The following is a 17,224-nucleotide window of genomic DNA, read 5'->3' on the forward strand; positions in this document are numbered from 1 at the left end:
CATAACAGTAGTATAGTATAATTAAAAATATAATTTTTACAACTTCAACTTCGTACATATGAGTATACTATTATTCAAGAGAAGATGCTACACAAATCACCATATAGAATTGGATTCCAAAACCAAACGATTCACAAAACGTGAGAAATAGTGAACTAAAATATAAAGGCATGAACACAAAACCAGGTCCACAATAATAATAAGATAATATATCTGACCAAAATTCATCACGGGTATAATATAAATCTCCAAAACATCCGATATTGTCTGGGAGATAACCACCAGGTACACAATAATAATAAGATAATTTAAAAATAGAAGTAGTCTCCAAGCAAAAAGGAAATGTTTGGCATTTCACTAGTTTCACGTTTCACTAGGGGTGAGTTGGAGTTTCTGCGCGGTTTCAAGGGGAATTACCAAGCTAAGTCATCACCGAAAGTTATCTTCTTCCCTACCAAAGAAACAACAAACAAATGTCAAAACCAGACGCATCATTATAGAAGATACAAATGTGTACAAACTCCTACACCAAAGGCTCCAAACATTCTCGTACACGCAATAGAGAATTAGCTATCAGCACTGACACACAGAACAAATAAGAACTAAGAAACAAGGGGGGAATCATCACCTAAGAAACAAGATTTCTAAAAATTGAATACTCCTTAGATATCTAAGGATGGTATTGCCATCCTGCAAATACTGGATAAAACGTGTGCTGTATGTTCTGATTGAAGGCTATTGGCAAGTGGCAAGAGTATAAGGACAATATTGAAGTTTACTATAAAAGGACGAGAAGAATTCTAGTTGGTAAGATCAAACATATTTCATAAGATTGCTTAACATTGGACTATCACTCCTTAGATATATAATGATATCACCACCATACGGATACACTGAAAGGCAAGTTGGCAGAAGAGTAAAAAGGCCCCTCCCGTACTGGCAATGGAGAGAATCAGCTATCAGCGCTGACATACAGAACAAACAAGAACAGAGAAAGAGGTGGGAATCATCAGCTGACTGCCACAAAATCTCAGCATTCACATGTTCTCTGTTGACGAATTCACCTAATGGCAATGCGTGAGCAGTAGCCGCAAGATAACTTGCTGCCTCCAAGCAGTTGCAACTCATAAGGAGAAACTATTTACAAAGAGTGGCCATGCCTGGTTAACTATCTACTATTCACAGTTTGGTGTCAAAGAGACAACCAGACCAAAAAAAAACAACAGGCAGAATAAGTAGAAAGCTGGAAATACTATGAAATCATGACATTTTGCATACAAGTTTTAAGCTATAAAAGGTTGGACCATTCTTCTTTTTAGGGGGTTGGGACCGGCTCTGAATAACAGTAAGCATAAGAGTAAGTATGCACATGTAGGAAATGAATAACAAGAGGTGCTCAATGTCGACAAATAATCTTACCTTAGATACCCCGAGGTAAGTCTGCCATTTCGCTCCGAAGGAACACGACGGCGCTCACTTCATCTTCAGCGGCAGCATTGAGGAAAATCTCACGATTCTCAGCATTTTTGAACACCTTGTATGCAGCGGCCCTTTCTCCATGTGAGATGGTTTCCATCTTGTGCAGAACAACAATGCACTTGGTGATGGTGAACTGTTGGGCATTTTTTGACCCTGCGAACAAAGCAGACTCCTCCTCTGCTTGCTTCCGTTTGATCTCCACATAATTCGCCATCACTTCCACCATGGTATCATCCTGCTTCTTCTTCTTGGGCTCCTTCACTGGCTTTTTATTGGAACCACCAGGAGCACGTGCTCGAGTAACATCACTTTGAGTACCATCTATTGGATCACCACTTTGAGTAGCTCCACTTGGACCATCACTTTGAGCCGCATCTCTTGCATCATCATACATGAGTAAATCATCTTCGCACTGATTCAGATCAAAAGAGAACCCAGTCTCATCTCTTTCAACTTCAGGATCATCGTCAATCACTTGTGTAGCCTCAATTGATGTAAAATTGAAATTACCTTCTGCTATATGTCCTGCACAAGCACCCAAGTTCTCATTAAAGGTCACATAGCAATAGAAATTATTTATAAAGCTAAGAAAAAGATAGCAAATGAAAATCCATTAAACTCACCATCATAAAGATCACCTAGCTTGTCATACAAAGGAAATGGATTTGTTTGAAACTTGCTTATGTCTGGCCAGGACTGTATATAAGAGAAATGATTTATCAAACCTAGATCACCCGAAAACAAGAGAAAACAAGTTGCATTGTATACTATCAAACTTACAATAATCAAGTTCTGCCAAAGATGTGGGTCGGCCTCTATCATGTGTGTATGATAGTTCCAGCTAACACCACTTTGCTTTCGAGCATCCTTGATTAGCCTGTATTGACTCTTCAACTCTTTTTGTTTCTCTTGGATTTGTTGTTTTGTGAAATTTGTATGGAGATATCTCTCATGGAATATTTTTGTCATTCTGTTCCAAGATTCAGCACACCAACCATTTTGACCTCTATGATATGGATTATTGTGCTCATCAAGTAAATCTACCGGAGCCTTTTCAAGAGTCGGGTTCCACTGAGCTCTGGGCTTCTTAACTACACATAACACATATGTATAGAGTAAAATACTTGATCACACTCAACATGACAAGAGTTGCTATAATTCAACAAGCGGAGATGAAGCATTAAAATACCTTTTGGAGTAGTATTTTTAATTTTGGGTGTCAACTTCTTCGCACCGTGTGAAGCCTTTTTTCCAATCGCTTTCATAAGATTGTAATTTGGAGACCCCTTTGGATACATATCTGCATTCAACAAGGATTACATTGTTAGATGATGAAGACGACATAAGTTGATTAATGCATATGTATATATGATTAAAAAACACACCACAATGTTGGTTATTCAGGATGATATGCCTGCCACATTTGCATTGCGATTTCATCCCTCAAAGTGTTCCCTAAGCCATTGCTCCCATAGTTATTCTCATCACCATTTGGGAGATCAACAAAATCATTTGGCGCTATGTTATTGGGCTAGTTGTCAAGCCAAGTCTCGTCTCCATTATGCATCTTAATGATATTGTGAAGAACTGCAGCAACAACATGAAGTTTCACTTGTTGGTTCTCGATTGTATGTAGTGTGCCAACATGAAGAATTGGGAAGCGCTTTTTAAGAATTCCTAGGGACCTTTCCACATGGTTGCGTAGAATAGCATGTCGATGGTTGAACAATTCCATGTGGTTTTGTGGCCGAGCGTGTCCATGACCAAATTCCTTCAAATGATACCGCACACCCCGATAAGGTGCCAGAAATGAATGAGTGTTTGCATAACCCCCATCAACTAGGTAAAACTTGCCTTCGGGTACTCTTAATCCTGTCATCATCACAGACTGAAGAACTCTGGCATCTGTTGCTGAACCCTCCCAGCCACATGTGAACCATCAATGGCTCCTAAACACTTCTGAAAATAAAATGGATTGAAGGTCAACGAAGAACTTCAAGTTAGATAAGTCAAGAAATTGTGGAAGTGTTTGATGGAAACCTGGAAATAGGGATAAAATCTTGGGTCCGTTGAGATTCTTGGATGTGGCTCATCAATGCTCGAAGGCTTCAAAAATCGACTAGCTAAGAGAGGAATAATGTTGAAGAACTCGTTGATGTACTCATGGAATGTTTGACCACTATGTTGAAATTCTAACTAGAGATCTTCATAAGACGCGTTGTGGGACACCATGTACAAAAAAAGGCCAACTTCTCCTCCACCTTAATTCTTGTATCCAATATCAACTTTTCTCTTCTAAGGTAAGATGCCAAAGCCCTAAAGATATGTGGCTCCATCCTATAAGCTACGAGGCAGTTTTTAATATGCCCCGTAAGAATATCATGGACACGCTTCTTTCCATATAGGATGGAGCTATGTCGCTTCTTTCTCTCGATTGTTCCTCTTTTATGCATTCGATGCAATATGGGACAAATGAAGGACATCAAATCTTCATCATCCTCTCTTCTTCTCTTTCGAATTCGGTCGATTATTTCGGAATTCATCTCGGCACTAAAACTAGAATAAGCAAGCAACAAGCAGGATAATAAACGACGTGTAAGACAACAAATTGTCACTCACACACACACACACACACACACATATATATATATATAATGTAGAAATCTAGTTAGGTGTCGCATTTTACACAACCGAGTCAACAATAAGTTAGCGGTACCTAGAACTTGACTTGAAGCAAGTTTTTAATACAGACATAATAGAAAATCATAAGAGGCGAGGGAGTACCGAAGTTAGGCGTGACAACCGGATCCCAAGATGGAGGCAACTCGTCCACCCCAACAAGAGCCCGAGCGGTAGGCTGTCAAAATAAAAACAAGGTCAAGAGGAAACTCACAATTTGAGAAGAATCGCGGGTGTTTTGTGTTGATGCATAACAACGCATCTGTTGGGTCTGTTTGGTTTTCTTATCATGGTAAGTAGCTACCAAATAAAAGCAGATGATTGACGATTTACGGTTCCTATTTGGTTTTGCATACCTGATTAATCATCCAAAGCTTTGCTTGGGCTTACTGAATCTCAGTCAGTATCTGCTTCTCAGTCCTGATCCCACTCAATGTGTGAATGGACTGCCTGCTGGTGCATGTTTACTAGGGCAAATAAAGGTTACTTGGACTGACTTTAGTTTCGTTTTTTTGCAGGAGCAGCTGTCGGTGGGCCGATATATCGAAAAATGGAATGGATATTCTGATCTGATGGCATATCCATGTCAGCTGCTTGACTAGGTAGCTTGCTTGCCCATAACAGACAACTACTGCGTAGGTAGATTAGATAGGCAAGCGATTGCTGGATTCCATCTTCCGGCCGAAATGAGTGACACAAAAGTATAATGCGGATTGAGCCCGCGCCAACGACATACTGCATTTTCGAACATCCCCTGCCTCACCAATCGTATACAGTACTAAGTATAAGTGTATAATAGAGTGACATTAGCGGGCTGTAAGAGGTTTGATCAGGCTTGATCAGATGGCAAGGAGACAAAGGTTACTCCTACTTATTAGCAGCAGTGAACTGAAACTGAGAGCCTTTTATCACTACAGACATGCATCCAGAGACGCATCCATTCATGGGATTTATTCTAGCTACTAATTCTACCATGGAGTCTAGCAATGACACTAGCTAGCTTACTGAAACTACATGCCTCTGATCGATGGAGCTAGTGCTTGCTGCCACCGTTGGCATCGGTAAGGTCCATGGCGGGCCTCTCCACGTCCTCCATCTCCTCCTCCCGGACGAACACCGCCTGGTCCAACACCGACGCCAACCCGCCAATGCCTCCGTACAGGTCGGGCACCCACGACCTATCCTTGCCGCCGTCCAGGTCCAGCACGCCCTCGCCGATGGTGCTGCAACACTAGGTGCTGCTGGCGCTGGAGCTTTTCGAGATACTCCACCTCCACGTCACAGAGCGAGAGGTGCCCCAGGAAGATCGACACCGTGTCCGAAGAACCCAGCTCCGGGGCCCATCTCGACGTGTTCAAGCCTAGCGCCAAGACAGGGCGCCGGCCGGCCGGCGGTGCGTAGCGCGGATGGACAGAGGCCGATTCCGCATCACCCACCGCGGAATCGACGGATCGAACGCAGATGTCAAAATAGGGAGAGGAGGGGGAGGATGGGAGGGGCATGATGACCCACAAGTATAGGGGATCAATCGTAGTCCTTTCGATAAGTAGGAGTGTCGAACCCAACGAGGAGCACAAGGCTCTGATAGACGGTTTTCAGCAAGGTAATAACTGCAAGCACTCAAAGTAGCGGTAACAAGTGATGGTGTAGTGAGGTGAAACGTAGCAGGTGAAAAGTAACAAGTAACAAGTAGTAGCAACGGTGCAGCAAAGTGGCCCAATCCCTTTTGTAGCAAGTGACAAGCTTGAACAAAGTCTTATAGGAGGAAAAACGCTCCCGAGGACACACGGGAATTTCTGTCATGCTAGTTTCATCATGTTCATATGATTCGCGTTCGTTATTTTGATAGTTCGACATGTGGGTGGACCGGCGCTTGGGTACTGCCCTTACTTGGACAATCATCCCACTTATGATTAACCCCTCTCGCAATCATCCGCAACTACGAAATAAGAATTAAGACAACGTCTAACCATAGCGTTAAACTAGTGGATCCAAATCAGCCCCTTACGAAGCAACACATAGACTGGGGTTTAAGCTTCTGTTACTCTAGCAACCCATCATCTACTTACTACTCCCCAATGCCTTCCTCTAGGCCCAAATAATGGTGAAGTGTTATGTAGTCGACGTTCACATAACACCACTAGAGGAAAAATAACATACAACATATCAAAATACCGAACGAATACCAAATTCACATGACTATTATTAGCATGGCTTATCCCATGTCCTTAGGAACAAAAGTAACTACTCACAAAGCAAAATCATAATCATTATCAGTGGTGTAATGTGTAGCATCAAGGATCTGAACATAAACTCTTCCACCAAGTAATCCAACTAGCATCAACTACAAAGAGTAATCAACACTACTAGCAACCTTACAAGTACCAATCGGAGTCGCGAGACGGAGATTGGTTACAAGTGATGAACTAGGGTTTGTAGATGAGATGGTGCTAATGAAGATGTTGATGGAGACGAGTCCCCTTTGATGAGAGAGTGTTGGTGATGACGATGGGGACGATTTCCCCCTCCGGGAGGGAAGTTTCCCCGGCAGGATCGTCCTGCCGGAGCTCTAGATTGGTTCTGCTCAAGTTCCGCCTCGTGGCGGCGGAGAATCCACGAAAAAGCTCCACCCTGATTTTTTCCCGGACGAAACCCTTAATATAGCAGAAGAGCGGGGCCAGCGGGCCACCAGGGTGCCCACAAGCCCTGTTGCCGCGGCCAGGGGGGCAGGCCACGGCCACCAGGCTTGTGGGCCCCTGGCAGCTCCCCTGTGGCACTTCTTTCGCCCAATTTTTTTTATATATTCCCAAAAAATTCCACGTTGATTTTCAGGGCATTTGGAGTTGCGCAGAATAGAGGACTCAGACTTGCTGCTTTTCTAGTCCAGAATTCCAGGTGCCGGTATTCTCCCTCTTCAAATAAACCTTGCAAAATAAGAGAGAAAAGGCATAAGTATGGTACCACAAAGTATAATAACAGTCCATAAAGCGATAAATATCAACATAAAAGCATGATGAAAAATGGACGTATCAACTCCCCCAAGCTTAGACGTCGCTTGTCCTCAAGAGAAAACCAAGATCCATAAACATGTCCACATGTTTAAGGATGAAGGTGTCGATAAAACATAATACTGACATGAGGGCATCATGATCACACATAGAACATCAATATATCATAAATATTCTTATGGGAAAGTAACAATTCCTTCACAAAGCAAAGTATGAATCAAAAACCTTACCGAGAAGTAGCCAACAACAGTCCATAGTCATTGAAGCAATTGCAATTTATCATAACATCAGAAAGAGCCAAATAAGAGCTTGTTAAGCAAATCCACATACTCAATCATCTCTTTTGTTTTCCACAATTGTTACAACTCATGTGGTACTCATGGTATCAAAGTTATAGTTGGACACAGAGAAAGATAGGGGCTTATAATTTTGCCTCCCAACCATTTACCTCAAGGGTAAAGTCAACAATAATAAAGCATAAGTACTCATCTCCAAGTTGATATATGAATATAGATCTTTCCCTAGCATATGGCGTTCACCAAGACGAAGACGGAATAGGGAATTGGTGTTGATCACCAAGACTTTCACAAGGACAAAAGTAAAGGTACAAGATAGGCCCTTCGCAGAGGGAAGCAGAGGTTGTCATGCGCTTTTGAGGTTTGGATGTGTATCCTCTTAGTGTGGAGGAACGTCACTTTATATTGCCTCTTGTGATAAAGAACTTTATTATGCAGTGTGTCACTTTTATGTCTTCCTCATCACAGGTTCGTATAAAGCTTATTTTCCACACACTAATAGATCATACATATTAGAGAGCAATTTTTATTGCTTGCACCGATGACAATTTACTTGAGGGATCTTATTCAATCCATAGGTAGGTATGGTGGACACTCATGGCAAAACTGGTTTGAAGGTTTATGGATGCACAAGTAGTATCTCTACTTGGTGCGGGAGTTTTGGCTAATATGAGGTGGAATCAATCGTCACATGCTAAGGGATCTCTAATCATATAACATTGTTTGGAATCAAGCAAACACAATTCATTATGTTGTCTTCCTTGTCCAACATCTACTTCTAAGCATGTAATAGTTGGTGAGTGCTCACAATTGTAAAAGGTGTCTAAGATGATATATTTATATGTAAACCTCTCTTTCCTTATTGCTTCTTATTAATTGCAACAATGACTGGGGTCTATGTTGGTCTATTCTCAACAAGTTTCAATCATCATACTTGTTATATGTGAAGCTATCACTTTCTATAAGATCATCTCATGATCTTTCATGATGTCGTTCTTTTCATACTTTTGATCACGGCACAAACAAAGCCCTTGACTAAGATACTCTTTATTATATAGCTCGCAAGCTCGAATACAACGGGGGAGACACAAGGCAAAAGACCCAAACTAATCACTAAAGACTTATTCCACTAAGAGAAGAAAGTAAAAACTAAAAAGGAAAGAACTAAAATAAAGGTAAAAGCAAAAGATATAAAGGTGATACGATACCAGGGCAACTCCCCCAAGCTTGGCACAAACCAAGGGAGTTTCCCATACCAATGCTTAGTTGTCTTCCTTTAGTGGTGATGGTGGTGGAGTCTTTGCCTTTGATTCCAAGAGAGCTATCAATCTTTGATTTATACCTTGGAGATCTGCGACATGGTTCTCCAGCAAAACAACTTCACGAGAAAGGGAAATATTGCGAGCACGAGTTGTTTCACAAAACCTCAAGAGTTCAATCAAGGATGGAGACAGCACGTGGAGGAAGGGTTGGAGAAAATCCACTCCTTCAACATCTTCAATGTTGAACATAGGTTGAACTTCCTCCCTAGCTTGGGTTTTCTCCTTAGCTTTGTCCCTAGCTTCCGTGACTTCTACTCTTTTCAGATCAACATCTACTTCTTCATGAACTTGAGGGAGATTATTCTCCCCAACAGATTCCTGAGACATCTTTGCTCTAAATCTGCGGCAGAGAACAGGCTCGAAACGAAAACAGAGGAAAACTGCATGATACGGAGATCAAAACCCTCGGGCGTATATATAATGATTTTTTCTAGACCAGAAGGAGTGCTCCGCAAGAAAACGGAGTCCGGGAGGCACACGAGGTGCCCACAAGCCCTGTCGCCGCGGCCAGGGGGGTAGGCCGCGGCGACCAAGCTTGTGGCCGCCTCGTGCGCTCTCCGGACTGCTTTTTAGTTTTCTAATTTTCCATAAATTCCAAAACGGAGAAAATTTCCTATCGGAAAAGTTTTGGAGTCCAATTACTTACCAAAACACATACCTCTTCGTTTTCAGAGTCTGAAACAAGCCGATAAACATCCCTTATGTACTCCCGTGGAGTTATGATATTGATGATATTGGTCTCAACATTTATGGGAGTACCAGAGATATAATGCTTGATTCTTTGCCCATTTATCACTCTCGGAAAATTACCTTCCGTGTTATTCATTTTGATGGCACCGGAACGATATACTTCCTCGACAACGTAGGGACCTTTCCATTTAGAGAGAAGTTTGCCTGCGAAGAATCTTAAGCGAGAATTTTATAGCAGGACATAATCACCTACATTGAACTCACGTTTTTGTATTCTTTTATCGTGCCATCTCTTAACCTTTTCCTTGAACAACTTGGCATTCTCATATGCCTGGGCCCTCCATTCATCTAATGAGCTGATATCAAACAACTGCTTCTCACCGGCAAGTTTGAAATCGAAGTTGAGCTCTTTGATTGCCCAATAAGCTTTGTGTTCTAGCTCAAGAGGTAAATAACAGGCCTTACCGTAAACCATTTTATACGGCGACATGCCCATGGGATTCTTATAAGCAGTCCTATAAGCCCATAGTGCATCGTCAAGTTTGCTAGACCAATTCTTTCAAGATCTATTGACAGTCTTTTGTAAGATCAATATGATCTCCCTATTACTCAACTCCACTTGACCACTAGACTGAGGATGATAAGGAGATGCAACTCTATGGTTGACATCATACTTAGCGAGCATCTTGTGGAAAACACCATGAATGAAGTGTGAACTGCCATCAGCCATCAGATATCTAGGGACTCCAAATCTTGGGAAAACGACTTCTTTAAGCATCTTAATAGAGGTGTGGTGATCAACATTTCTAGTGGGGATAGCTTCTACCCACTTAGTGACGTAATCAACAACAACTAAGATGTGAGTATACCCATTGGAACTCGGGAAGGGTTCCATATAATCAAAGCCCCAGACATCAAATGGTTCAATGACAAGCGAATAGTTCATAGGCATTTCCTGACATTTACTGATGTTCCCTATTCTTTGACATTCGTCACAGGAGAAGACAAACTTACGAGCATCCTTGAAGAGAGTGGGCCAATAGAAACCTGATTGCAATACCTTATGAGCAGTTCTATCTCCAGCATGGTGTCCTCCGTAGGCTTCGGAATGACACTTTTGCAGGATCTGTCCCTGTTCATGTTCAGGCACACAACGTCTAATAAAACCATCTACTCCTTCCTTATAAAGGTGAGGATCATCCCAAAAGTAGTGTCTCAAATCAAAGAAGAATTTCTTCTTTTGCTGGTAGGTGAAACTGGGTGGTATGTATTTGGCTACGATATAGTTTGCGTAATCAGCATACCACGATGCACTATGTGAAGTACGGATGACATTCAATTGTTCATCAGGAAAGCTGTCATCAATAGGTCGTGGGTCATCAAGGACATTCTCTAGCCTAGACAAGTTATCTTCTACAGGGTTATCAGCACCCTTTCGGTAAACAACGTGCAAATCAAATTCTTGTAGCAGGAGAACCCATCTGATTAGCCTAGGCTTAGCGTCCTTCTTCTCCATAAGGTACTTAATAGCAGCTTGATCAGAGTGCATAATGACTTTGGAGTCAACTATATAAGATATGAACTTTTCACTTGCAAACACGACTGCTAAAAATTCCTTCTCCGTAGTGGCATAGTTTCTTTGGGCACTGTCTAGAGTTTGACTAGCGTAGTGAATGACATTCAACTTCTTGTCAACTCTTTGTCCTAGAACAACACCAACACTATAATCACTAGCGTCGCACATGATTTCAAAGGGCAATTTCCAATCAGGTGGTTGAACAATAGGTGCGGTTATCAAGGCCCTCTTAAGTATTTCGAAAGCTTCCTCACAATCCTCATCAAAAACAAAAGGAACATCCTTCTGGAAGAGGTTGGTAAGAGGCCTAGAAATCTTAGAGAAGTCTTTAATGAACCTTCTATAGAAACCAACATGACCTAGGAAACTTCGTATACCTCTGATATGTGTGGGGCAAGGCATTTTCTCAATTGCATCGACCTTATCCTTATCAACTTCAATGCCTTTCTCAGAGATTTTGTGTCCTAAGACGATGCCTTCATTAACCATGAAGTGGCACTTCTCCCAGTTCAAGATAAGGTTGGTATCTTTGCATCTCTGTAAGACTCGATCAAGGTTGTTGAGGCAATCGTCAAAGGAAGAACCATAAATGGAGAAATCATCCATGAAAACCTCAACAATCTTTTTCCAAAAGTTAGAGAATATTGCCATCATACATCTTTGAAAGGTGGCAGGTGCATTGCACAAGACAAAAGGCATACGTCTATAAGCAAAGGTACCGAAGGGGCAGGTGAAAGTGGTTTTCTCCTGATCAGATTGTGCAACAGGTATTTGCGAGAAACCTGAATAACCATCTAGAAAGCAGAAGTGTGTGTGTTTAGATAGCCTTTCTAGCATTTGGTCGATAAACGGTAAATGATAATGGTCTTTCCTAGTTGCCTTGTTCAGTTTCTGGAAGTCTATCACCATCCTATAGCCAGTAATAATCCTCTGTGGGATTAGTTCATTCTTATCATTAGGAACGACGGTGATACCTCCCTTCTTAGATACGCAATGTACTGGACTTACCCAATCACTATGAGCAACATGATAAATGATTCCTGCTTCCATAAGCTTTAATATTTTTTTTCTCACGACCTCTTTCATCCTAGGATTTAATCTCCATTGATGATCAGCAACTGGCTTAGAATCAGGATTGGTTTTAATCTTGTGCTTACATAGAGTGGGAGTAATCTTGTGCTTACAAGCCTGAACAAAGTCTTATAGGAGGAAAAACATTCCCGAGGACACACGGGAATTTCTGTCATGCTAGTTTCATCATGTTCATATGGTTTGCGTTCGTTACTTTGATAGTTTGACATGTGGGTGGACCGGCGCTTGGGTACTGCCCTTACTTGGACAAGCATCCCACTTATGGTTAACCCCTCTCGCAAGCATCCGCAACTACGAAAGAAGAATTAAGACAACGTCTAACGATAACATTAAACTAGTGGATCCAAATCAGCCCCTCACGAAGCAACGCATAGAATGGGGTTTAAGCTTCTGTCACTCTAGCAACCCATCATCTACTTACTACTCCCCAATGCCTTCCTCTAGGCCCAAATAATGGTGAAGTGTTATGTAGTCGACGTTCACATAACACCACTAGAGGAAAAACAACATACAACATATCAAAATACCAAACGAATACCAAATTCACATGACTATTATTAGCATGACTTATCCCATGTCCTCAGGAACAAAAGTAACTACTCACAAAGCATAATCATAATCATGATCAGAGGTGTAATGAGTAGCATCAAGGATCTGAACATAAACTCTTCCACCAAGTAATCCAACTAGCATCAACTACGAAGAGTAATCAACACTACTAGCAACCTTACAAGTACCAATCGGAGTCGCGAGACGGATATTGGTTTCAAGTGATGAACTAGGATTTGTAGATGAGATGGTGCTGATGAAGATGTTGATGGAGACGAGTCTCCTCCGATGAGAGGAGTGTTGGTGATGACGATGGTGACGATTTCCCCCTCCGGAAGGGAAGTTTCCCCGGCAGGATCGTCCTGCCGGAGCTCTAGATTGGTTCTGCTCGAGTTCCACCTCGTGGCGGCGGAGAATCCACGAAAAAGCTCCACCCTGATTTTTTCTCGGACGAAACCCTTCATATAGAAGAAGAGGGGGCCAGGGGGCCACCAGGGTGCCCACAAGCCCTGTTGTCACGGCCAGGGGGGCAGGCCGGGGCCACCAGGCTTGTGGGCCCCTGGCAGCTCCCCTGTGGCACTTCTTTCGCCCATTATTTTTTATATATTCCCAAAAAAATCCATGTTGATTTTCACGGCATTTGGAGTTGCGCAGAATAGAGGACTCAGACTTGCCCCTTTTCTAGTCCAGAATTCCAGCTGCCGGTATTCTCCCTCTTCAAATAAACCTTGCAAAATAAGAGAGAAAAGGCATAAGTATGGTACCACAAAGTATAATAACAGTCCATAAAGCGATAAATATGAACATAAAAGCATGATGCAAAATGGACGTATCACGACACTTACGACCGGGGAGAAATCAAGTGGGGATGGAGTTCGCCGGCGGCGGCGGCGGATCCATGAGGCCACCCTCGAGGGTTTTGAAACGCGTGGCATGCGAGGGATCGGAGGGGTAAGATGGGGATTGGGCCGAGGAAACCCCGCACGCCAAACGGGCCCTCGGGGATTTGCGAGGTTTGTGGCCCACGGGAGGAAAATCCTCCCAAAACCTCCCCAATCCTCTGAAACCAAACGAGGCCCGAGGGAGAAATTTATCCATTTTGTGTGGGGATTATTTGTTTTACTGGTCGCTTAATTAGAGACGCTATGTTAGATTTGGGGGAACAACCTCTGGATGAAGTCTCTTCTTTCTAATTATTGCGGCATGATGAGGGGCCGAATATGAGGCATCCGGTGATTGAAAGGGAAGCTACTCGGGTTACCTTTCAACTTTCAAACTGAACATTACATTATCAAAGTTGTTTCCTGTTTTGGACGCTGCATGTTTTTGCACAGGCCTAGTTATAAGAAGTTTGTGGTGCGGTCAGAGTACTTATTAATTAACTAGCTCTGGTTCCATGCGGTCCACTGGTTAGGCTGGTTGCAATGGAAGTATCATATAGTAGTATCATGCATATGATACTAGTCTATGATACCACATTCGTAATTCATAGTATCATATGTTACTATCATAAGATAGTTCATTTATTGGCATGCAAGACATATAGTAGCACATCATTTAATATGATATGGTATCATTATATGATACTCAACACTCTTTCTTCATTTAATTCTATTCCACCTCATCGAAATTGCCTAGTTGACATGCATGATACTAGCTATGATACTAACATTACGGGCAACCTTAATAGATTTACTGCTACTAGTGCCATGGGTCAATCTTGGACTGTACCCGTTTATGTGCTCAATGGAAGAGATGCGAGTCAAGGACTGTTGGGAAATAAAGAGTATGTGTCAACCATGGGTGCTTCTCCTCACCCAGACCGACCACCATTTTTGACTACTATGCATTAGGCTCGACAGGATGCACAAGTTTGGCAAATGGAAAATGCTGATAATGCCTGGGATGAAGCACCAACCCCTGTTCCAGCTGCTTCACAGCAAGGTTAGGGGGAATGTCCTGCTTTGCCTCTTGTACCTGCTCGATATCAGGGCTTCAGCTATAGACAACTCATAGGTTATGAGGGCCCTTCGATGATGGATGGAATTCAAATATATGATTCTGGTCATGATGATGGTTTGAGACTTTGGAATGAGAATGTGCAGATGGTAAAAGAGGCAACAAACAATCCTCTTAATGTAGTTCACAATGGGCATCTCTCTTTTACACAGGTTAAGTCACATCAGTTGGTAATGGAAGTGCATTTGACTCAAAATTTGTTGTAGTTTCTCCCATCCTTTTATGGTGTTGTTCATTCTAGAATGATTATAGGTTAGGGGAACTCTGACTGGTCGGTACTTGCACAAGTAATTCAGTCCTAGTTGCTGGAACTACTCGGGTCTGCATGTTACACTTGCTTCCCATTCTCTCCTTTTGAGGTTGGGACTACCACTATCTACTACTCGAAGGAAATCTTGTAGATTTGTTATAGTTTTGTGGCAAATAAACTTTTGTCCTTATTGGATAGAGAATCGTATCATCAAAGTGAAACACAAAATAACTATGATATTCATTAGAGCTCTTCCATTTCCACCTCTTATCCCATGGCAATGGGGTTGGGTACGGCTACAACACGCGGGAAGCGACCACACGCTCCTCTAGATGTGACTTCTGTCAGACGGAGTGACATATCTACTAGGTTCCAGGGGTTGAAAGCTCCATCCATGGTCGATGCTTAGCTGAAGGTATCTCATGTTAAACCTCGTCTTGCACCTGTTTTTGATGCAGCTAACGATCCTAATATGATGGAGACACAGTCTGAGGAGGTGCAAATCCCCCTACCCAACTCCCATTCCCACAGTTCAACATCTGGGTATTCTGAAGTGTGGCATACCACGAGAGGAAATAAGTGAAGACATTTGATGGCCCAGGAAGAAGAAGCACATGGCTTGGCCCACGAGAGAGAGAGGCTTCACACCCCTAGTTGGGCTTTGAGGCCCATCTTTTCTGTACTTGAACTACTCGTCTTGGGCCTTATTTTACTTAATGTCGTCTGTATCGTGGAATATTTTATGTTGGAACATGCATAGTATGAATGATGATGCAAAATCTTTAGTGTTGCATAACAAATTGGATGAATCTAATTGATCCATCATATGCCTACAAGAAACCAAAAAGAAGATTTTGATCATTCTTTCATCAAAAAATGTTGCCCACGTTGCTTTGATAAATTTGAATTTGTCCCCTCTGTGGTAGCATCGGGTGGGATAACTATTATATGGTGCAATAGCCAATTCACAGGAGTTATAGTGCATAAAATTTCTTTTATTCTCACATTGAAAATGACCTCTATTCAATCTAATAAAATTGGTATTTGTCAAATATATATGGACCATGCAATGGACCTGAAAGGAATTTATTCACACATCTATGGATTTTCATGGAAGATTTCAATTTAATACAATCTTTGGATAACCAAAATCTGTCAAGTGGTAACATTGATGACATTGTTAAATTTAATGAAATCATAACATCTTTAGCTCTTTTGGAAATTCCTATCAAAGGCGGACGATACACATGGAGTAACATGCAAGATACACCTCTGGTGGAACAACTAGACTCGTTTTTCTCTTCACCCAAATTAATATCAAAATTTCCTAATACTATGGTAAAACCACTTGCTAAACTCATCTCTGATCACACTCCATGTGTCATGCCCATTCAAACATCAATCCCAAAATGTAATTTGTTTAGATTTGTAAGCTTGTGGCATGAGGACCCTGGCTTCATGGAAGTGGTCCAGAATTCCTGGAACGAACCTATTAAAGCATCTTCGAGTGTGACTAGAATTTCTGCAAAGCTAAGAAGATTAAGATGCGCACTTAAACAGTGGAGCAAAATAATGTCCAATCTTAAACTGCTAATTGACAATTGCAATGGGGCTTGTCAATCTGGATAATTTGGAAGTCTGATACTTGTGATCTGTGTTGGGTTTTCCGTGAAGAGGAACGGGTGGTGCAACACATTGGAGGTAAGTATTTTCCTCAATAGAGAACCAAGGTTTATAGAACCAATAGGAGTAACAACCAACCCCCGTCTTGAGTGGCTACACACAAAAGAGCAAATACTTGTGCCCAACACGGGCAAGAGGTTGTCAATCCCCTTGGAAACGTTATTTGCAAGCTTGTAAGTAGTTTCATTGGTAGTAGATAATGTAAATTTTAGAATAAAATAAAAATTAAATAAGAAGAGTGAGGTATTGTAGTGTTTGTAAACTTGTAAGTGAATAGACCCGAGGGTCATAGTTTTCCCTAGTGGCATCTCTCATGGAAGTAAGCATATGGTGGGTAAACAAATTACTGTTGGAAAATTGATAGAAAAGCACATAGTTATGTGATACTCACGTCAATGATCATGTATATATAGGCATCGTGTCCGTAAGAAAATAGGCCGACTCATGCATGCACCTATTACTATTACTCCACCCATCGGCCGGTATCCAACATGCATCTAGAATATTAAGTAAAAAATGAGTAATGGTTGGAGAATGATGACATGATGTAGACAAAGAGAATTAAATTAATATGAACTAAC

The 17,224-nt window shown here is 41.8% G+C and overlaps 1 protein-coding gene across 1 annotated transcript in view; it reads right to left on the bottom strand.

Moving 5' to 3' along the window:
- Positions 1 to 1,420: 1,420 nt before the first annotated feature.
- Positions 1,421 to 17,224, bottom strand: part of LOC123426195 — a 28,507-nt gene continuing 12,703 nt past the window's right edge. The window contains exons 2-5 of the mRNA XM_045109986.1: positions 5,209 to 5,381; positions 2,103 to 2,204; positions 1,592 to 2,004; positions 1,421 to 1,507 (exon numbers count right to left, since the gene is read on the bottom strand). Coding sequence (XP_044965921.1) covers positions 1,421 to 1,507; positions 1,592 to 2,004; positions 2,103 to 2,204; positions 5,209 to 5,381 — 775 coding nt within the window. The remainder of the gene's footprint in view (positions 1,508 to 1,591; positions 2,005 to 2,102; positions 2,205 to 5,208; positions 5,382 to 17,224) is intronic.

This window comes from Hordeum vulgare, chromosome 2H (genome assembly GCF_904849725.1).
Source record: "Hordeum vulgare subsp. vulgare chromosome 2H, MorexV3_pseudomolecules_assembly, whole genome shotgun sequence".
Classification (NCBI taxonomy): domain Eukaryota; kingdom Viridiplantae; phylum Streptophyta; class Magnoliopsida; order Poales; family Poaceae; genus Hordeum; species Hordeum vulgare.